This window comes from Coregonus clupeaformis, chromosome 7 (genome assembly GCF_020615455.1).
Source record: "Coregonus clupeaformis isolate EN_2021a chromosome 7, ASM2061545v1, whole genome shotgun sequence".
NCBI classification, from domain to species: domain Eukaryota; kingdom Metazoa; phylum Chordata; class Actinopteri; order Salmoniformes; family Salmonidae; genus Coregonus; species Coregonus clupeaformis.
This window is the reverse complement of record NC_059198.1, coordinates 18,430,291-18,454,335: the sequence shown is the minus strand read 5'-3', so window position 1 is coordinate 18,454,335 and position 24,045 is coordinate 18,430,291. Positions and strand designations below refer to the sequence as shown.

Here is a 24,045-nt window from a genome sequence, read left to right as displayed (position 1 = left end):
CCGCTTTAGGGGTGTTACCGTTAAACGACAATACCGACTCTCTCTACCCCCATCAAACCATGAGAGAGGTTCAGGGCCCAAAGGCACCCGGCGGATGGTAAAATAGGAAAATCGATAGAGAAGTTATGACCTCTATTTGTTTTATAGACACAGAGAGAAGGTACGTAATCTTATCGGGTGAATTGTATTGGTCGTAAAGCGCACCGTAAAGATGCTATAGTGTACTTTGTGCTAAGAAATATTGCTGTAGTATCATGTAAAAAGAGCGGAAACGTCAAAAACATTGGCTTGTGGGTACAGATTTGAGTTCCATTGTCAGTGCACACAGACATATCCAAGGTATGTAGTTTACTACTAAAGATTATGTGCCAAGGCTGAGTGTCACACTCAGGAGTTGAATATCTGTGTACTCCTGAGTGGCGCAGTGGTCTAAGGCACTGCATCGCAGTGCTAACTGTGCCACTAGAGATCCTGGTTCGAATCCAGGCTCTGTCGCAGCCGGCCGCGACCGGGAGACTCATGGGCAGCGCACAATTGGCCCAGCGTCGTCCATGGTAGGGGAGGGAATGGCCGGCAGGGATGTAGCTCAGTTTGCAACGCCAGGGTTGTGGGTTCGATTCCTACGGGGGGCCAGTATTAAAAAAATATATATGTATTCACTAACTGTAAGTTGCTCTGGATAAGAGCGTCTGCTAAATGACTACAATGTGTACTATTGAAGGAGGTAACTCAATTGAGACATACTGTAGACTCACTGAGCTGGATTTTGAAAAGCATCTCAAGAAGAAAGCCCAGAACAGCAGATGGTACTAAGTGAACTTGAGAAGAATGTCTGTTGTCATAAAACCTGCAGATAAAGGAGGCGCCATTGTGGACAAATCCAAATATGACCAGGAGGTCCTAAGACAACTTAATGACTCTTGTTTCTATGAACAGATGAAAGCAGATCCTACAAGAGCATTCTAAACAGATCTTAGATTCCTACTTGAGGGTGAGCTTAATTCAGATATCACCCCTAAAGTCTTTTATTATTTTTTTATTTTTAGGGGGTAGATCAGCTTTAATATTGCAGATAGATTGTAATTTCCATCAATGTAATTGTCTGCATGACTTCCAATCCCCCATATGTTTTTTTTCCCCTCGCAAATATATTATATATATATATATATATATATATATATATATATATATATATATATATATATATATATATATATATATATATATATATATATATATATACACACACACACACACATACATAAATGCAGTGAGGGAAAAACGTATTTGATCCCCTGCTGATTTTGTACGTTTGACCAATGACAAAGACATGATCAGTCTATAATTTTAATGGTAGGTTTATTTGAACAGTGAGAGACAGAATAACAACAAAAAAATCCAGAAAAACACATGTCAAAAATGTTATCAATTGATTTGCATTTTAATGAGGGAAATAAGTATTTGACCCCACTGCAAAACATGACTTAGTACTTGGTGGCAAAACCTTTGTTGGCAATCACAGAGGTCAGACGTTTCTTGTAGTTGGCCACCAGGTTTGCACACATCTTAGGAGGGATTTTGTCCCACTCCAGATCTTCTCCAAGTCATTAAGGTTTCGAGGCTGACGTTTGGCAACTCGAACCTTCAGCTCCCTCCACAGATTTCCTATGGGATTAAGGTCTGGAGACTGGCTAGGCCACTCCAGGACCTTAATGTGCTTCTTCTTGAGCCACTCCTTTGTTGCCTTAGCCGTGTGTTTTGGGTCATTTTCATGCTGGAATACCCATCCACAACCCATTTTCAAGTTCTGGGCTGATTCCTCACCGTTCTCATGATCATTGCAACTCCACGAGGTGAGATCTTGCATGGAGCCCCAGGCTGAGGGAGATTGACAGTTCTTTGTGTTTCTTCCATTTGCGAATAATCGCACCAACTGTTGTCACTTTCTCACCAAGCTGCTTGGCGATGGTCTTGTAGCCCATTCCAGCCTTGTGTAGGTCTACAATCTTGTCCCTGATATCCTTGGAGAGCTCTTTGGTCTTGGCCATGATGGAGAGTTTGGAATCTGATTGATTGATTGCTTCTGTGGGCAGGTGTCTTTTATACAAGTAACAAACTGAGATTAGGAGCACTCCCTTTAAGAGTGTGCTCCTAATCTCAGTTTGTTACCTCTATAAAAGACACCTGGGAGCCAGAAATCTTTCTGATTGAGAGGGGGTCAAATACTTATTTCCCTCATTAAAATGAAAATCAATTTATAACATTTTTGACATGCGTTTTTCTGGATTTTGTTGTTGTTATTCTGTTTCTCACTGTTCAAAAAAACCTACCATTAAAATTATAGACTGATAATGTCTTTGTCAGTGGGCAAACATACAAAATCAGCAGGCGATCAAATACTTTTTTCCCTCACTGTACATACATACATATACAGTGAGGGAAAAAAGTATTTGATCCCCAGCTGATTTTGTACGTTTGCCCACTGACAAAGACATGATCAGTCTATAATTTTATTGGTAGGTTTATTTGAACAGTGAGAGACAGAATAACAACAAAAAATCCAGAAAACGCATGTCAAAAATGTTATAAATTGATTTGCATTTTAATGAGGGAAATAAGTATTTGACCCCTCTGCAAAACATGACTTAGTACTTGGTGGCAAAAACCTTGATGGCAATCACAGAGGTCAGACGTTTCTTGTAGTTGGCCACCAGGTTTGCACACATCTCAGGAGGGATTTTGTCCCACTCCTCTTTGCAGATCTTCTCCAAGTCATTAAGGTTTCGAGGCTGACGTTTGGCAACTCGAACCTTCAGCTCCCTCCACAGATTTCCTATGGGATTAAGGTCTGGAGACTGGCTAGGCCACTCCAGGACCTTAATGTCCTTCTTCTGAACCTTTCTATTCTCATTGTTTCTACAGATTGTAAATTGAAAATAAACATTTTTGCTAAAAGTATTATTATATTATTGATAGATTGACTATGACTTTTCAGATCACCCAGTAATGCTATCTGCAGGGTTAGCTCCAGGTAAATGTAGCTTAGTGGGTAAGAGCGTTGTGCCAGTAACCGAAAGGTCGCTGGTTCTAATCCCCGAGCCGACTAGGTGAAAAATCTGTCGATGTGCCCTTAAGCAAGGCACTTAACCCTAATTGCTCATGTAAGTCGCTCTGGATAAGAGCGTCTGCTAAATGACGTAAATGTAAATATTGCAATCCTTTAGCCATTCCTGGACCTGTGTCCAAAAACAAGCTACAAATGGACAGTAGCAAAACAAATGATCTAATGATTCTGTCTTTTCGCAGCAAAATCTGCAGAGCTGGGAATATTGTATCCCCCATATAAATAACATTATATTGGTAACAATAATTGTATATAATAATTTAAATTGAAAAATTATAAGTTTTGAATCCGGTGTCGTTTTGCATATCAGTTCATAAACACTATGCCATGGGATCGGTATGTCAAAAATCTCTTCCCAACTATTTTGCAATCTATATGGAATGGCTGTCAATCCTTTGGTCCTTAAATGAAGCTGGTATACTTTGTTATTTATCGCAGTTTTCTTTAACCAATTATGTTCTTTAATGCAAGGCCGACAGACAAGTTCCTTACATTTTCCCCCTTCCACTTTCCTCTTCCATTTTTGCTGTAATGCTGCAATTATTTGGTTGTAATTTTGGGTAGAGCAGACATTTCCATATGTTTTTGTTAGCTGCATGTGCGACATAACTCCACCAGTCCTACCGATGATATCATTTACGAAGATTATACTTTTTGTTTTTTTATCAATTAGTATATTTGAGTTTAACCACAATATTTGTTGCATTATTTGTTCTGTCGTTTCTGGAGGATTAAATTGAAATTGCAACCAAATTTCTATGGCTTGTTTTAGAAATAGTGATATTTGGGAGATGATTTCCTTTTCAGATAACTGAAAGTGTGAGGTTGTAATCTGAATAAAGGGAAAAAGGCCATTCTTGAACATTGGGTGAGACAATCTTACTAATTTGCTAGAGAACCAGTTCGGATTTAAGTATAACTTTTGTATGACTGAAGCTTTTAGTGATAAGTCTAATGCTTTAATATTTAATAATTTCTGTCCTCCGAATTCATATTCATTATATAAATAGGTCCGTTTAATTTTGTCTGGCTTGCCATTCCAAATAAAATGGAATCTGTTCGCTAGGCGTAGGCAAGACCATAAGCAAATAGGTAAACTGGGATAATACTAAAGAGTTAATCAAGGTGATTTTTCCACATTTGGAATATGTATTCCGAGTATATCCACCCCTAGTTGCACAGTTTCTCCTGAATGAGTGCCCCCTCAAGCCACATTAATACATTTGACCTCAAATCCATAGAGATCCCCTTAACCCTCCTTACAGACCAGTTGTCTCAGGGTTGGTGGACTCACAGAAAGGGTCTCCAGTTTTGTAGATCATCACATTAAAGAGTTTGTCCCTAAACTGAAGTCATACATCAAGACCAGCACTCAATTCCTTGTGTTCATCAATAGCCTCCCACGTTGAACCAAGGAACTATATTGTGCATCTTGGACTTGTATACCAACACGCCACACCAACAAGGCCTGGAGACATCAGAACACTATCTTGATACCAGACCAGTACACAACCCCTCCACAAGCTTCACCATCAGTCTGGCTTCTTTTGTTTTTAAAATAAATGTATTTTTCTTCAATAATAAGCCCTACCTCCCACTGGCAAGGGAACAAAGATGGCTCCTATATAGTTATGCTAATCTTTTTGTTTGCAGACTATAATAATAATATGCCATTTAGTAGACGCTTTTATCCAAAGCGACTTACAGTCATGTGTGCATACATTTTTACGTATGGGTGGTCCCGGGGATCGAACCCACTACCCTGGTGTTACAAGCGCCATGCTCTACCAATTGAGCTACAGAGGACAAGAGGAATGTTTTTTCACATGACCCTAACATTAACAATTTTCCCCCCCATATTGTTACTTGGAGACTTTATATCGATAGTTTTTTTACTATGACAGGGAGACATTACAATGTTGGAACACTTTCAGAGGTTTATAAATGTATGAAATTTACTATGAATTATAACACTGAAACTATTACCTTTTTGGACATAAGGATCACTAACAATTAAGTATTTGATCCTCTGATCTACAGTGGGGAAAAAAAGTATTTAGTCAGCCACCAATTGTGCAAGTTCTCCCACTTAAAAAGATGAGAGAGGCCTGTAATTTTCATCATAGGTACACGTCAACTATGACAGACAAAATGAGTTTAAAAAATCCAGAAAATCACATTGTAGGATTTTTATTAAATTTATTTGCAAATTATGGTGGAAAATAAGTATTTGGTCAATAACAAAAGTTTCTCAATACTTTGTTATATACCCTTTGTTGGCAATGACACAGGTCAAACGTTTTCTGTAAGTCTTCACAAGGTTTTCACACACTGTTGCTGGTATTTTGGCCCATTCCTCCATGCAGATCTCCTCTAGAGCAGGGATGTTTTGGGGCTGTCACTGGGCAACACGGACTTTCAACTCCCTCCAAAGATTTTCTATGGGGTTGAGATCTGGAGACTGGCTAGGCCACTCCAGGACCTTGAAATGCTTCTTACGAAGCCACTCCTTCGTTGCCCGGGCGGTGTGTTTGGAATCATTGTCATGCTGAAAGACCCAGCCACGTTTCATCTTCAATGCCCTTGCTGATGGAAGGAGGTTTTCACTCAAAATCTCACGATACATGGCCCCATTCATTCTTTCCTTTACACGGATCAGTCGTCCTGGTCCCTTTGCAGAAAAACAGCCCCAAAGCATGATGTTTCCACCCCCATGCTTCACAGTAGGTATGGTGTTCTTTGGATGCAACTCAGCATTCTTTGTCCTCCAAACACGACGAGTTGAGTTTTTACCAAAAAGTTATATTTTGGTTTCATCTGACCATATGACATTCTCCCAATCCTCTTCTGGATCATCCAAATGCACTCTAGCAAACTTCAGACGGGCCTGGACATGTACTGGCTTAAGCAGGGGGACACGTCTGGTACTGCAGGATTTGAGTCCCTGACGGCGTAGTGTGTTACTGATGGTAGGCTTTGTTACTTTGGTCCCAGCTCTCTGCAGGTCATTCACTAGGTCCCCCCGTGTGGTTCTGGGATTTTTGCTCACCGTTCTTGTGATCATTTTGACCCCACGGGGTGAGATCTTGCGTGGAGCCCCAGATCGAGGGAGATTATCAGTCTTCCATTTCCTAATAATTGCTCCCACAGTTGATTTCTTCAAACCAAGCTGCTTACCCATTGCATATTCAGTCTTCCCAGCCTGGTGCAGGTCTACAATTTTGTTTCTGGTGTCCTTTGACAGCTCTTTGGTCTTGGCCATAGTGGAGTTTGGAGTGTGACTGTTTGAGGTTGTGGACAGGTGTCTTTTATACTGATAACAAGTTCAAACAGGTGCCATTAATACAGGTAACGAGTGGAGGACAGAGGAGCCTCTTAAAGAAGAAGTTACAGGTCTGTGAGAGCCAGAAATCTTGCTTGTTTGTAGGTGACCAAATACTTATTTTCCACCATAATTTGCTAATAAATTCATTAAAAATCCTACAATGTGATTTTCTGGATTTTTTTTCTCAATTTGTCTGTCATAGTTGACGTGTACCTATGATGAAAATTACAGGCCTCATCTTTTTAAGTGGGAGAACTTGCACAATTGGTGGCTGACTAAATACTTTTTTCCCCCACTGTATATACCAAACCCACAGACCACAACACCATTTTACATGCTAACTGCTATCACCCTACCGCTGAAGAAAAGCCTTTAGATTTAGCCAGTGGTAACTTGTTGAATAGACACTGGCTGGAATGCGGTTTTAACCAATCAGCATTCAGGATTAGACCCACCCTTTGTATGCTGGCTAAATTTGAAGATTTGTATTGTCAAAGGGAATGGCTACAAGAAGCTGAACTCAAATTAGAAATGTGGGAAAGTAAACATACAGTGCCTTCGCAAAGTATTCAGAACCCTTGACTTTTTCCACATTTTGTTACGTTACAGCCTTATTCGCCTTATGTAGCCCCGCCCACTTGACCCAGTTCCATTCGAACGCGATTTTGTTTCACAACTTCCGTCAACGCTAGCGAATTACCTCAGAGCGGTGGCTAGCTAATAATTAAAAAACGCGCATCATTAACACATCTTAACAAATAAACAAAAACAAAACATGGCTCACATTTGTGAACACACACAAATGGCTCTTCGGAGGTTGGATGGTATCACCGTACCCCATCCGTCCATGATTAATAATTGGGTGGATGACATGATAAAATGGCCTGAAATGACGTATGGGGACATGTTTTATTACTTCGTGCTCTCCTTGGAGGTGGCTGGTTCCAATATGAAAAAGTACAAAAGTACAGAGGCCTATCAGTACCTCCACAGTGTTAAGGTAGGCCTAGTTTTTCTTCACCAGGAGGAGGGAAAAGGATTGGTATTTTTTAAGGTCGATGTTCAGCCCAGCCAATCAAGCAGCTCTTACCACTCTGCTTGGGTACTTGTATCCAACAACGGATCAGTAGAGACGGCTTGATGCGCTTGCATCGCTGGCCTTGGAAAGTCATACAGCCTCAATTTTGTGGAAGGTAGGCTAATAAGCAAAGTCACTTGCATTTCTATGTCTAACATTACTTAACATAAGCGATAACAGCATACAAGCAGCCTGCATGTGTTGTGGTGACAGTTACTATAATCCATAGGCTAATGTTATGATAGAGTTCTCAGATGATATCTATGATCAATCTCCGCATTACTTGGTCTTGTAATTGATGTTTATAGCCTATTTTCTTCATTCCTTTTATAGATGAAAGTGTGCAATACTGCCTTATCTAGACACAGAATGATAAAATAGTCAAGCTTAACATAGCAGTTAGACCAAACGTTTTGTTGGATGAAAGCTGAATTGAGAATGTCATGATTTATTGGTTATGTTAACATGTATTTGGGAATCAACAGAACTGCTGTATTAATGTGGGGAATGTTGGTGAAGCAAGGTAGGTTTATGGAGTCCAGGTGAGTAGGGTATAACATTTATTGAAACATGTCCGCATCACATGTATTTCTTTAGTGTTATTGTTTTTCTGGGTGAATTAGGTTTGTAAAATATCCTTGTGGTTGGGGGTAATGCCTAAAGTATGGTAAGTATAAGTGGTCTCATCTCATTGGGAACAATAGCAAGGTAAGTTTATGATGAAACTTGCATGTGTTTTGATAAAGGCGATCACATAGTTCTCAGTCACACAATTGTTAATAATGGGATTTTCTCTGAATGTCTTTTTTTGTAACAAACATTCTATCACAGGTGCAGAATGCAGTGTCCAGTGGGCTAACTGGCATAGCCTGCACAGATGAGCAGCGACAATGGAATGCAGGGACTCGGAGGAACCTTGAGCCAAAGAGGTTAAACAGCATTGACTTCACACACCATAAGGCCAGTGACCAATATGCAGAAAAGCTTCCAGAATGTCCACCCCTGCCTCCCACTCATGCATTCCACTCACAGGAGGAATTGAATAGGAGCCTGAGACACCTGAATCAGCCTGTGGGGAGTCTGCTCTATAAGTGTGTTAATGCTGAACCGACAATAATATCACAACCAGTAGCATCCCAGCTAAAATTGTACTGAAAGGAATATTTATTGGTGGCTATACCATTTTAATGTATTTGAACTGATGTGTGTCTCTTCTGTTCAATGCTTTCTAACTCCATATAATAACTTAATGTAAATGTTAATATAGATGATCTACTCTTTCCCAGCCACATGGAGAGCATGTCAATTACAACTGCCAGAAGTGCCTGTCCTACAATGAATTTGTGAAACTTGACCCAACCCAGTCGACTGCTTTGGAAAAGATCACAAAGGAGCAGAGTGCCTCACATTTGTGGCATGACTCAAGGAAGCTTTGAGTTACTGCAAGTTCAGCCAAGAAGGTCCCTGTCAGGGAATCCACCAACCCTGGTAAGTTTCTCCAGGAGCATCTGTATCCCAGGTTCTGAGGGAATGCAGCCACACACTACGGGAAAGATAATGAGCTGATGGCCTCCCAGTGCCTGGAAGACCGTGGATACTCTGTGGACCACAGAGGCCCTGTTGTCAGTGTTGAAGAGCCATGGCTATCAGCAAGCCCTGACAGAGTGCTGAACTCCAGGGAGCTGTTGGAGATCAAGTGTCCTGTCATGGGGAAGGGCTGAGATTCTCTGGATGATGTCTTCAATAGCAAAGCCTGTGATGTGAAGGTGGTGGAGGGCACACCCCAACTGCAACCACATGGGCCATGTGGCTACTACATGCAGGTGCAAATTGGCATCTTTTGCACAGGACTGTGCAGGTTGTTCCTGGTGCTCATCTGGACTCCGTCCCAGCAAGTCATCCCTGTTCCCTGTGATGCACAGTTCTGTGCAGAGAATGTCCTGAGGTTGAAGGCATTCTACTTTACACACATGCTGCCATTTATTGTTGAGGAGCATCAGGCAGGCAGATTGTCACTGAGTGACAAATACATGCAGCTCTGTAGAAGTATGTAGTCAGATGTCTCTCCTGTTTGCAGTTACTATTAACAAATTGTTTTTCAATTAAAAAGCCTGACTTAATGCATCAACAGTCACAGTATTGTGGAAATAGTTTTTATGGCTTAGTTTTTTATTAATATTAATGAGTATGTAAAACAAATAATTAAGTTGAGTTATGGAATTAATTGACATTTATTTAACGTAACTTTTGACACAACTTTAATTCATATTGGGAAATCGACCCTGTGAATGGCATTTGACTGGTCAGTTCATTCAACATTTTCATGAATGATATCACCACGCAGGTTACACAGGGCAGCACAGATTTGAAGTATTTTGTCCATTTTAGATGAGAGGTTGATTGGCACTGTCTGTGAGATGATTCTAAACCGTTTGAGCCTTAGAATTACGCGTTCCACATCAACCCTCACATTAGCTACCCGTCTTGTCCATGTGGTGTCCTCCTCTGACAGCTGTGCGCCACTTTTTGTGAAGGCTGGAATTGTTAATTTGACATTCCTCTCGTGTAGCAGATCACGGATAGTGAAGCCCCGGTCAGCCATGACCTCATCACCTGGACAGAGGTACTCCAGGAACCCAGAATCCGATGTTATATATTTGTCGCTACATCTACCTCCACATGCTGAGGAGATGAACATCACTAGACCACAAGGTGCAATGGCCACCAGGTACTTGATAGCGTTCTGGGCGTAGTAATGGCTGAATGACACACCCCTTGAATCCAGATTATTGCACTTCTGTAAAGCAGTTTCTGAGCAGTCAATAATGCAGGTTGTTCCTGGGTAGTGGTCCTTAAAACATTGTGGCATTGTAGCACGGATGGTCTCCCTTGGCAGCCATGGAATGTACTCCCTCAGATTCTCTTCCATCATGTCAATCCAATAACTAATCACTCGACTGACAATACTCTGGGAAACACCAAACCTTTCTGTTAGGTACTGCTGCAGCAAGTTGAGCTTCAGCTTCATCAGTGTCATCAGGAGTTGGTCTGTCAGGTCTAACTGAAAGCTGTCTTTGTAGTGGGGTAGAAGATGTTCCACCAGCATAGAAAAGGCGCAAGAGACAAGCCTGTATACAGTGTACAGAGGGCTTCGTTCCTCAGCAGGGTTTTGTAGAGAGATGCTGCTGGGCACTGTGTCCCTGCCTCACAAGTAGTGGGCTTTACATGATCACCTGAGCTGTAGTTGTGATCACTTACAGAAGGGTCTTCCCATTGGGTTTGGGCATCATTCTCTGAAGGCATATCCATTACTTCTATCTGTGTTGGCCAATCCCCATTTTCAATTTGGTGAACACTTGAGCCTGTTGTGTCATCTGTTAAGAAATCAGTATGGCTTGTTAAACAAGTCAATGGACAATTAATTTTTAAAAACGTACAATAAAACGTACAATACTGCATGGACGCTCCTAATAATATTTAATAATCATAACAATTAAGTATATATAAAATGGGAATTTTTTATTGAGTTGTAAAGGAAATAAATTGTGCTATTATGAGACTGCGCTTAGATACAAGAGCAAGAGGGAGAACCAAAGTGAGAGCAGGCAAACTGCTCAAGCATTAGGCTTACCTGTCACTGATGACTGCCTGACCAACACCCAACGCTTCTTCACCAGTGGAGCATCGTAGCCAAGCCATTTTTCTGGGTAAGGATGCTCCACTGTAGGCTTCTTGTCAAAGAAGTGGTAGGAGCACACAAAGGGACGTTTTGGTGGTTTCTTTAGGTTCAACGCTTTGAGCCGCAAAGACTCTGTGTCTTTAGGAGGTGGATGCAGGTCGAATGGAGCTCCACAGGTACATTCAGATCGACGTAGAGGTTGGTGTTCAAAACACTGATGTTGTAAAATCATCCAAATATTGTGACAGCCTCATACTGAACATATGCTTGTCATGTTGATCGATTTTAGGTACCACTTTTGCAATGCGCTAGCGTCCCGCAAATGTTACCAGAAATAGAAACACAATTGCAACTAACTCGCCGCGATCACTGTGGCGTTCCAGAATAAGGCGGTTTTTAAAAAAAGAATCCTAAACAATCTACACACAATATCCCATAATGACAAGCGAAAATAGTTTTTTTTACATTTTGGCACATTTATTCAAAATAAAAAACATAAATACCTTATTTACATAAGTATTCAGACCCTTTGCTATGTGACTCGAAATTGAGCTCAGGTGCATCCTGTTTCCATTGATCATCCTTGAGATGTTTCTACAACTTGATTGGAGTCCACCTGTGGTAAATTCAATTGATTGGACATGATTTGGAAAGGCACACACCTGTCTATATAAGGTCCCACAGTTGACAGTGCATGTCAGAGCAAAAACCAAGTCATGATGTAGAAGGAATTGTTCGTAGAGCTCCGAGACAGGATTGTGTCGAGGCATAGATGTGGGGAAGGGTACCAAAAAATGTCTGCAGCATTAAAGGTCCTCAAGAACACAGTGGTCTCCATCATTCTTAAATGGAAGAAGTTTGGAACCACCAAGACTCTTCCTAGAGCTGGCCACGCAGCCAAACTGAGCAATCAGGGGAGAAGGGCCTTGGTCAGGGAGGTGACCAAGAACCCGATGGTCACTCTGACAGAGCTCTAGAGGTCCTCTGTGAAGATGGGAGAACCTTCCAGAAGGATAACCATCTCTGCAGCACTCCACCAATCAGGCCTTTATGGTAGAGTGGCCAGACGGAAGCCACTTCTCAGTCAAAGGCACATGACAGCCCACTTGGAGTTTGCCAAAAGACTCTCAGACCATGAGAAACAAGATTCTCTGGTCTGATGAAACCAAGATTGAACTCTTTGGCCTGAATGCCAAGCGTCACATCTGGAGGAAAACTGACACCATCCCAAAGGTGAAGCATGGTGGTGGCGGAATCATACTGTGGGGATGTTTTTCAGCGGCAGGGTCTGATGAAAACCTGCTCCAGAGCGCTCAGAACCTCAGACGAAGGTTCACCTTCCAACAGGACAACGACCCTAAGCACACAGCCAAGACAACACAGGAGTGGCTTCAGGACAAGTCTCTTATTGTCCTTGAGTGGCCCAGCCAGAGCCCGGACTTAAACCCGATCTAACATTTCTGGAGAGACCTGAAAATAACTGTGCATCAACAAAGTACTGAGTAAAGGGTCTGAATACTTATGTAAATGTAATATTTCAGTTTTTTATTTTGAATAAATTAGCAAACATTTCTAAACCTGTTTTTGCTTTGTCATTATGGGGTATTGTGTGTAGATTGATGAAGGGAAAAAAACAATTTAGTACATTTTAGAATAAGCCAGTAACCTAACAAAATGTGGAAAAAGTACTTTCCGAAGGCACTGTAGGTGAGACTAAATGTTCACTTAATCCCTTAAGGAACATACCATTGAACAGAAACTCTATCAAAATAGAAGATCTTAAAAATCCAGTGGCCAGACATTTTAAAGCAAATCATCACATATCAGCATTCTCTTTTATTGGAATTGAGAAAATGTCCCTTGGTCCAAGAGGTGGTGACATTAATCAATTTAGAAAGTGTAGAGAGGCGTTTTATAGATTCCATTTCAAAAGTCTTAATCCTAATGGTATGAACGAGGAATTCATTATCAAGGATTTCCTCTAGTAAGCACATCTCTTATTTTTCCTTATTTATCATTGGTAATGTCATGAGTGTCTGTTTACATTGTCAGGTGGTAATACACTCTACTGTCTATATCATTGGGCGCATTCGATTATACTGAGCCGCAGGGCACCGGGCAAAGGCCTGTTACGTCATCGGGTGAACGCCGGGAGGGAGGAGCGCCCTTCTCAAATCGAACAGTAATCTGTGCCGCTCGGTCATTTTGTCAACAAGGCAGCATGGTGCATCGTCCAGAAACATTTTCCATAAAATAAATGTTTGAATTTTCTAACTTGTTTTCATTGGGAAGGCAAATAAAGCTCAAAGGCAATCACTTTTGCATGTGAAATAGAATCCTACTCATTACTCCACGCGCTCCTACGTCACTTTGTTTTGAGCCGACATCGCCGTGGGCTTTGAATGGGGCGCCTGGCTCACGCCCAGGAGGCAGTCCGGTTCCAAAACTAATGCAATCAACTTTCACCCAGTGCAAAACATGCCTACACGGCCGCCCGGGCGAGATTAATCGAACCCCCTCATTGAAAGCATATGTACATGTTCTATTGGCCAGTACAACATATCACAATCTATTGGTCAGTCTATGCTAATAATAATTGGTCAGATTCATGTAACTCTTCCAACCTATCATTTTATGTTATTTTGGTGTTTTCACATTCCATTGGTCAGTGCAACATGCACTCACAATCAATTGGTTGGTCTTTCTACAACTGTTTTAACCTATCACATGTTTTTATTTGCATATTCTTTGTGATTGGTCCCTGACGCCATTTTAAAATGTTCAAAAGCCTCATTCCTTCTTTTTTCTGTAAAAACCCTGAAAATGCCAAAAGCTGAAATGCGTTGGTTCAACTCTTTGCAATAAAGAAGCTTTTTTTATTTTAATTCCATTTGTGCTCCAAGTGTTGCTGATCTCCTCTACCTCTATTGAAGGAGCACACTGAGCCGGAGGTTATGGAAATCTTTCTCTAGAGGGCTTAAAATGTATAAGGTAATATGATCCGCTCTAATGCTGTGCAGCCCTGGGGCCTCTCACATTCAGTGCTATCATTCACAAATCCATGTCCAGCAATCACACAAACACACAGCGCTGAATTATGGCTTCACATGGCCACTCTTGTCCAATCCATCACCCCAACAGCCATAAATTAAGATGGTGAGCTCACACTTTGGGGTGAATTTACAGACTCATGATTAAGAGGCCTCAGTGTGAGGCCAGGTACAGTAGGTTTATAAGGGAAAAAACAACCAAACATTGCCACATTTTGAGTTATGACTGACTGCTCGGGCCATGTCCACCTGCCTCTTCAGAATACCAACACACAGAACAGGATTGTGTGTGTATTGACATTTGTATTTTAACTACAGTATATCCTCTCTTCTTGGTTTTCCTCATATGTAGCCCTATAGGGGATATACTTTACTGTGTAACGCTGATTCTGATCATTTTAACCATTGCCATGGCCTGACAACTGTGTGTACAGTGAGGTGGTATGGAAGAAGACCTTACCAGGGACAGTCACACAGCCATCACTGAAGGAGATGTCATCTATGGCCATGGTCTCAGAGGGGTCACTGTCACCAGAGAGCACCCCTAGAATGATGACCTGTAATACACAGGACAGAGGAACATCATACAGTGTGTGTGTGAGTGTGCGCAGTGGCATGTCCAGGGGGTGGTCCAGGGTGGTCACGGCCCTCCCTGAAATCTGATTGGCCACCCCAGTGTCCCCCCCAGAAATTCTGAGATCTGATAGGTCGTCTCTGAATATATTGATAATTTTGACAAAGACTCAGCAAGACATTCTCACTGGAGAAAGCATCCGAGCGAGCGAAACAGCGCCCCTCTGTCTTAGTATGTGACATGTCATTATTTTTGGCCAGACAGCATCAGATACATGGGCTACAGATACTAAGACACAGGGGCGCTTTCTCTGGTGAAATAAATTCAGCCTCTTGCGAATTGAAGGACAATTATGAAACACGGATAGACACGAATGAGAAATCATTTTATACGTTTGTTTCTTTTTGTATTGTTAAAATTGTTGGGGAAGCCTGGCTTCCCTTGCCACTATGAATACATGCCACTTTGTAGTCTGAATGTCATTAAACACTCACATCAGTAGAACACTTTTTTGAGCTGAAAGACAATGGCCAGATAAGTCATCGTTTTAGTCAAAGTATGATATATTTGGGCTTGAAGTGCCAAATCCAAATGTGTGACTTTGAATGTTTCCGTGAGTCTTACGTGTCTTTTCCTATGAGATGACGTGCAAATTATTTTCAGCCTACATTTTGTTTTAGGGCTGGGTTTTATTTAAATGTTATGCTGTGTTCAGTGCATTCAAGACAACTGGGTCATCCAACTCGGAATTCCAAGTCGGAAACTCTGGCATCTTTTTAGAGCTCCGCCTTTCCGACCTGAAGATCACTGACATCATGATTTGACCTAGTTTTTTCCCTGAGTTCCCAGTTGTTTTGAAAGCACCATTAACACCCACCAGCATTGCAATGTTTATTAATCAAAAACACCTGCTGCAAAGTTCTTTCTATTCGCGAGTCGTCTGAGAGCCAAACAGTTTTTCTCTGTAGCCTACACCTGGGTTTCCACTAGATAAAACAGCCACAAAGTCAAAATAGGCTATATCGCACAAATTCATGAAAACTAAAATTAGCTTTTTGGTCTTAATTTAAGGTTAGATTTAGGCTAATGTTAGCAGTGTGGTAAAGGTTAGGGTTAATGTGAGAGTTAGGTTTAAAATCAGATTTTAAGAATAGAAAATATAGAAATAGAGGGGTTTATGACTTTGTGGCTATGTTAACTAGTGATGACCCTACACTTGGCAGCCTTGCCATGGAGCAAATTAAAATATGGGGTGCAGCAAATTATCATTATCATACCAGCAAATTATCATAATCCATTGGATAATTTGTCAAGTTTCACTTATTTTTTAGCTAGTCTGCATTATTTTTAAAAAATATGACCATTTTATAAATGGTAAAATTGCATGATACTGTACAATTGCATTTTAGAACCCCGCTGCCCTGTCGCCCCAAGATGAATGGTTTTGACCACTAATGTTTTAGGCAATTTTGTTTTGCATGTAGGGTTTGCTCATTTTTGAACATTCCATTGATCCTAAAGAGAAATCTCCACCCACCCGGGGCACCGGGCCATGCAAAACTCGCCCATTGCTTCAATACACGCTCCAAACCATTCATTAGGCTATCCATATTACCGGAGCTTATACTCTATTTCTATGGCGGATTCACAGCCACAATTTATATAATGCATTGATATACACAGTGTACAAAACATTAGGAACACCTTCCTAATATTGAGTTGCACCCCCTTTTGCCCTCAGAACAGCCTCAATTCGTCGGGGCATGACTCTACAAGGTGTCGAAAGTGTTCCATAGGGATGCTGGCCCATGTTGACTGTCAGTTGACTAACTGTAGCCCATCTGTGTCAGCCTCCTTTGTCCTCTTTTATCAATGACCCGTTTTCGACCACTGGCCTGTCATTGGCTGGATGTCCTTTGGGTGGTGGACCATTCTTGATACATACAGAAAACTGTTGAGTGAAAAACCCAGCAGCGTTGTAGTTCTTGACACACTCAAACCGCTGCGCCTTGCACCTACTACCATACCCTGTTCAAAGGCACTTGAATCTTTTGTCTTGCCCATTCACCCTCTGAATGGGACACACACACAATCCATAGCTGTGTTCGAATACTCATACTAACATACTGTATACTACATACTTAATGAGTATATACTACAGACTATATACTATTAGTTCATTTTAGTATACTGTAAACAAACGGTATCCTTTCAGTTGAGTGTACTAGCGCTACACCTGTCTACTGGAAGTTGATGCTGTTGCTATGCAACTTGCTAGCTTGTTAGCATAACAAATTACTAGCTAGACATCTTACGACTTCATTAACAATGTCCATTGAGAACGCACATGACTATACCACTTAGCTAAGCTAAGAATGACGTGAATAATCAAATCAATAAATGTTGGGTAGTTAGTTAGATAGCATATAGTTATACTGACAAGTTCGATGTATTAGTAGCCAACTAACGTTAGGTAGCTAGCTAACATACCGGTACATACAAGCAACTGCTGTAATGACATGCTACGCGGTTCATAAGGCTAGCGTAGCTAACAAATTGTCAGCCAACATAACGTGTAACGGAACTTATTTGAAAAGTCATTACTTTATTACATTGCTCAACATTTTCTTAACATTTGTCATAATTAGTTAAAGCAATTAATTTGTATCCGCTCTCGTCGGACTTCAGCTGCATATTTTCCGCCATTTTCTTCACATCTGAAAATGTTGTGAAGCCATGCCCATTGTCTGAATAATTGCTTTATGGGCCCTAAAAGCACGGAAATAGTGTCCACTGCTTGTATACTTCGTATTTTGGTGAATGTAGTACAACATCCGGGAACTTTTGGCATACTAACTACATCCATACTATGAACAATAAGCATACTACATACTCAATTTACATCACAAATAGTATGGTTAGTGCGGTTAGTATGAGTATTCGAACACAGCTGATGTCTCAATTGTCTCAAGTCTTACAAATCCTTCTTTAACCTGTCTCCTCCCTTTCATCTACACTGATTGAAGTGGATTTAACAGGTGACATCAATAAGGGATTATAGCTTTCACCTGGATTCTCCTGGTCAGTCTATATCATGGAAAGAGCAGGTGTTCCTAATGTTTTGTGCACCCAGTGTATAGCTAGCTAGCTTCCTGAAATGATAAGAGAGAACAAAGAATATATCTATTTGACCATGTCTGTGTGCATGTCCAAATATTAATGATGTCAGGAATCCGACACGGTTTCACTGGAATTATCAAACGTCAAGAGTCAGACAAACGTCAACCCTCAACATGTCAACAGGTTGTATAGGCACGGTTTAGCTGAGACTCATCTCCTGACAGGTAGGCTGGTAGTCTTTTTCTGAAATATTTATTTTTACCTGACAGTAAAGGAGTTGTGTTAATAACACATTAAAAGGTAATACATTTTTACAGTCTTTAATATAAATGCCATATAGGAGGTCCCGTGAAAAACAAATAGAGACCCCCGAATGTCACAGTATAATTCGCACTCTGGATGGCACTTTCAAGTGAATTTACTACTGTATGCTAATACCCTTATATAAAATCCTGACCTTGAATGCAAGCACTGGAATTGGAATTGATTTATGATTTATTTGAAGAGGAAAAGTTTAGGGGGGCCAAACCTAAGCTGAAGCATTTAATGCGTTGAACCATCATAATTATATTTTAAAAAATCCACCATGCATCAATTAAGGTTCAAAATGTTATTGCCCCCCTGAACTGGGTCTTTACCCCACCTTGGTCACGCCATTCAAAACGTTCTGGACACGTCACTGTGTATGTGTGGTGTTCATGCGCACTTGTGTCCACCAAGTGTCCAAGTGTGTATGGTTAATAGTGCACTTAGCTAAGGCATCTTAGGACTGTGTTCATCTGACCAAACCTTTATATCTCTCTTCCTGTCTCTGCTATCAGCCTAATTCGCTGCTGTTCTGTTCAAAGTCCACAGGCTACATCTTCCACAGTGGAGTTTTACAACTCATCTGATTAGGACTGATTTGTGACTACATGAATCAGTGGCTTGTGTCATACCCACATCAGCATTATGCTATGACTCAACATTTCATATTTCTGTCAACAAGAGACTGATGAGACTGATGCAATTGGACAGATTCAATTCCAAGTCACTGTCTCAATATAATTCAAAACTCTAATTTCATCAAACTGAATCGTCTGACATGTACTGTTTGATCGGAAAATGAATTTGTTTGTGTCTCAAAGTGAAACTGAATGTCAGCATACATGCAGAGTTGACCTCTATTACATGAATCATTCAGCCATTTTGGAGCTGTGGAGATGTGGAGCTGGATAGTCCCAGTAGCAGATGGTCGAGACAGAGAGAGGGGTAACAGAAGGGGTGAGGCACCAGACAACAGGGTGGTGAGACCCGGTCTGTGTCTGTGGAGCAGAGGAGGACACTATCAGTAGGTTTCAGCTCAGTCCAGATGGCTAGAGTAGAGTCCAGTTGGGTCAGAACCAGCTAAGAGGCTCTGGACCCCCATTTAATGCTACACGCTATGCCTGACAGCTTTATGCATCAATGGTCAATAATGACATTACATGCAAAAACAACAAACAGAGACAAGATAGTTAGCTCTTGATCTGTGATTTCTGCAATCCTATTGATGGTTGCATGTACACTATATATACAAAAGTATGTGGACACCCCTTCACACCCGTTGCTGACAGGTATAAAATCGAGCACACCGCCATGCAATCTCCATAGACAAACAGTGTCAGTAAAATGTCCTTACTGAAGAGCTCAGTGACTTTCAAAGTGGCACCGTCATAGGATGCCACCTTTCCAACAAGTCAGTTCATCAAATTTCTGCCCTGCTAGAGCTGCACCGGTCATGCAGTGTATAACCTACCAAACTGTACAGCCAGTAACTGTATGGTTTGTGATTGTGAATGACAGGTGAAAGTTGTGAGGCAGGTTGATACAGACCTGGAATTGGTGAGCACTGGTGAAAGGTATCACTGTCCGTAGCCATGTGTGTGCCTGTGTTTCTGACTGGTTCCACACAGAGTGGCTCCAACCTAGTGGGTATTTTTGGGTCAGGACCTGTAAAGACCCACTCACCACACCCACATGGTGATAGAAGGTCAGCTGTAGAGGGGAGGACACGTGGCATGTCAGTAAAGGAGGTTGACAGCCAGTCAACACAATGGCAGGATTAACCGGGTGTTATTAACGGTGTGTTTTACCCAGCATGTCTTTGAGGGCAGGAACACAGGACTCCTCAAGTAAGCCTGTGCTGTCTCTCCTGTCACAGGCCACAGAGCCAGGTAATGAGCTGGAGGAGCGAGAGAGAGGGAAAGAGAGTATAAAATGTCCAATGTTCTTGAGTGCTCGTGTATTTTGAGTAGGCAAGTCTGTGCATCATGCTCAAGAACGGCCCAAATCATTTACCAAAGTAGCTTTTTAAATTCTGAGCTCATCATTGCGGTACCTGATTGGTTGTTGGCATGGTCGTGTTTAGGTCCGGTGGTGTTGAACCCTGTTCTTCTGGTCCATCCTAAGTGTGTTTCAGCACTGGGTAACAGGTCACAGAACCCCTGCTCAAAGTCACACCTAGTGTATCCAGAACCTTCACAAAAAAAAATGCTTATAACCACCAAGAACATTCATGAACACAGAACACAGCAGGTCGGCCAGTGGACACCATGACTCTGGGTTCCAAATGGCACGCTATTCCCTATATACTGTAGTTCACTACTTTTGACCAGAGCCCTATGGACTATATAGTAGTTTAAGAGCCCTCTGAGGTGCACGGTTCCGCTGTAGGTTGTACTGTAGGCATCATAAATAACCATTTGTTTAGCAGATCTGCTTAAACTCCCTAAAGTGTTACTTTACGACCCTCTGACAAAACTGCGCTATAAACCTTTGGTGTTAATATATTGTATTATTTGGAGGTAACATACCCATTCGTAGCCATAGGGTCAGTGAGGGAACCTTGTGAATGAAACTCAGGGAGAAGTGGTTGTATGAGGGAGCTATAGGTCAAGCTAAATGGCTGGACATAGCCAAAGTATCTCTAAAGACATAGGATGTCTCCCAAATGGCAACCTATTCCCTATGTAGTGCACTACAGTACTTTTGACCAGAGCCCTATGGGCCATGGTCAAAGGTAATACATTATATAGGGGACTAGGGTGCCATTTGGGACTCAGCCATATTGGAATGCATGGAGCTGAAGCAGTGGAGGACTAGCACCATAAATATTGATCTGTCTCTCTTTACTAGGGCAGCTCTAGGTAGTCATGTAGTTTGCCAGTCTAGGTGTTAGAACATGTGTATGGGTAAACATTCTGTGCATTTCCATTGGTGCAAAGTACAGGTAATCTCCTCATTTAAATACACATCTCTCCCCCATTTCATGTGACCATATAATGGTTATTTTCTATATATACAGTGGGGAGAACAAGTATTTGATACACTGCCGATTTTGCAGGTTTTCCTACTTACAAAGCATGTAGAGGTCTGTGATTTTTATCATAGGTACACTTCAACTGTGAGAGACGGAATCTAAAACAAATTGTATGATTTTTAAGTAATTAATTTGCATTTTATTGCATGACATAAGTATTTGATACATCAGAAAAGCAGAATTTAATATTTGGTACAGAAACCTTTGTTTGCAATTACAGAGATCATACATTTCCTGTAGGTCTTGACCAGGTTTGCACACACTGCAGCAGGGATTTTGGCCCACTCCTCCATACAGACCCGCACCAGATCCTTCAGGTTTCGGGGCTGTCGCTGGGCAATACGGACTTTCAGCTCCCTCCAAAGACTTTCTATTGGGTTCAGGTCTGGAGACTGGCTAGGCCACTCCTGGACCTTGAGATGCTTCTTACGGAGCCACTCCTTAGTTGCCCTGGCTGTGTGTTTCGGGTCGTTGTCATGCTGGAAGACCCAGCCACGACCCATCTTCAATGCTCTTACTGAGGGAAGGAGGTTGTTGGCCAAGATCTCGCGATACATGGCCCCATCCATCCTCCCCTCAATACGGTGCAGTCGTCCTGTCCCCTTTTCAGAAAAGCATCCCCAAAGAATGATGTTTCCACCTCCATGCTTCACAGTTGGGATGGTGTTCTTGGGGTTGTACTCATCCTTCTTCTTCCTACAAACACGGCGAGTGGAGTTTAGACCAAAAAGCTCTATTTTTGTCTCATCAGACCACACGAGCTTCTCCCATTCCTCCTCTGGATCATCCAGATGGTAATTGGCAAACTTCAGACGGGCCTGGACATGCGCTGGCATGAGCAGGGGGACCTTGCGTGCGCTGCAGTATTTTAATCCATGACGGCGTAGTGTGTTACTAATGGTTTTCTTTGAGACTGTGGTCCCAGCTTTCTTCAGGTCATTGACCAGGTCCTGCCGTGTAGTTCTGGGCTGATCCCTCACCTTCCTCATGATCATTGATGCCCCACGAGGTTAGATCTTGCATGGAGCCCCAGACCGAGGGTGATTGACCGTCATCTTGAACTTCTTCCATTTTCTAATAACTGCGCCAACAGTTGTTGCCTTCTCACCAAGCTGCTTGCCTATTGTCCTGTAGCCCATCCCAGCCTTGTGCAGGTCTACAATTTTATCCCTGATGTCCTTACACAGCTCTCTGGTCTTGGCCATTGTGGAGAGGTTGGAGTCTGTTTGATTGAGTGTGTGGACAGGTGTCTTTTATACAGGTAACGAGTTCAAACAGGTGCAGTTAATACAGGTAATGAGTGGAGAACAGGAGGGCTTCTTAAAGAAAAACTAACAGGTCTGTGAGAGACGGAATTCTTACTGGTTGGTAGGTGATCAAATACTTATGTCATGCAATAAAATGCAAATTAATTACTTAAAAATCATACAATGTGATTTTCTGGATTTTTGTTTTAGATTCAGTCTCTCACAGTTGAAGTGTACCTATGATAAACATTACAGACCTCTACATGCTTTGTAAGTAGGAAAACCTGCCAATTCGGCATCAAATACTTGTTCTCCCCACTGTATACTGTATATGTTTATATGCATTCCATAAACATGATCCTGTTTACAGGTCTACTGGGAAATAGGGTCTATGTAATGAACACTAAGAATTTCAATTGCTCTGAGATAGAGGTAATAGGTATTCTAGGTTTCTAGGAAAATTAAGTGTGGAAAACCATCTCATGCTTTTCATTTCTGAAGGGACATACTGCATATCATCAAATACCTCTTTAAATATCTCTTCAGCTCACAGAGTTAAAATAATTTTTGGGACAGTGCCATGTTCTCTTCTGTAGGGCTGCATTAGATCGAGCAAACTGAACACAGGGGCTGATTTTCATATTGTTCAGTTTGAAGTGTGTTTGGTTTGGTATGACAGTCATGACACAGCACATACAATATCTGATCAAATAATCTAATCTGTGTAACCTCAAAGATGGAGGCTACTTTTACATGTTATGTAGGCTTACGCATAATCTAAGAACGTTAATCTAATCACACAATTCCACATTTACATAGACACATCCCCTAATTAGTGATTTATTCTTTGGCTGAATAATCAATGATTCAAGAGTCTTCTGTAATCAACAATAAAGGAAATACAAATTATTATGAAAATCACTGACTCATTGAGCTGTATACTCACAATTTCTCTCATCGCTGCCATCCCCACAATAGTCAGTGAAGTCACACACATGGTCTTCAGACACACACCATCCCTGTTCACATGTAAACTCTCCTGGCCAGCATGTCCCAGCACACACAGAGACACACAGCAGAGAGCAGGCCAGCAGGCACAGAGGCCTCTGCAGTAAAGTCATCAGGTAGGTTATTCCAATACTCAGTCTAGTCCACAATCACACACTCACCCTTCACTTCCGTAAAACCATGTTGTTTTTACGAGAGGAACGAGTAAGGTACACGACAAAGGTAGTGCCTCGCGAATCACAGTTTACTTTGACAGCGAACAAGTTTTCTAGCTGTCGTTCCTGGTCAATAAATGGCTTTTATGACTGTTACTCAATGGCCTGGGTGTGTGTTTGTGTGTGTACTGTAAGGCTGTCCCTGTAATAAAAGCATTACAGAATGTAAGTAGTGATTTGCATAGGATGTTTTGTATTTATTGCACTGGCAATGCAATTGAAGACTGCTAGTGCCTTGCACATAATCAACATTTTTACATTTGTCATTTCACGGACACTCTTATC

At 41.6% G+C, this 24,045-nt stretch overlaps 1 protein-coding gene across 1 annotated transcript in view; it reads right to left on the bottom strand.

Annotated features, from left to right (window-relative positions):
- Positions 1-23,759, bottom strand: part of malrd1 (MAM and LDL receptor class A domain containing 1) — a 146,960-nt gene extending 123,201 nt beyond the window's left edge. The window contains exons 1-5 of the mRNA XM_041881133.2: positions 23,484-23,759; positions 20,310-20,447; positions 20,065-20,153; positions 19,805-19,966; positions 14,717-14,813 (exon numbers count right to left, since the gene is read on the bottom strand). Of these exons, the coding sequence (XP_041737067.2) occupies positions 14,717-14,813; positions 19,805-19,966; positions 20,065-20,153; positions 20,310-20,447; positions 23,484-23,658 (661 nt within the window). The 5' untranslated portion in view covers positions 23,659-23,759. The remainder of the gene's footprint in view (positions 1-14,716; positions 14,814-19,804; positions 19,967-20,064; positions 20,154-20,309; positions 20,448-23,483) is intronic.
- Positions 23,760-24,045: the final 286 nt, after the last annotated feature.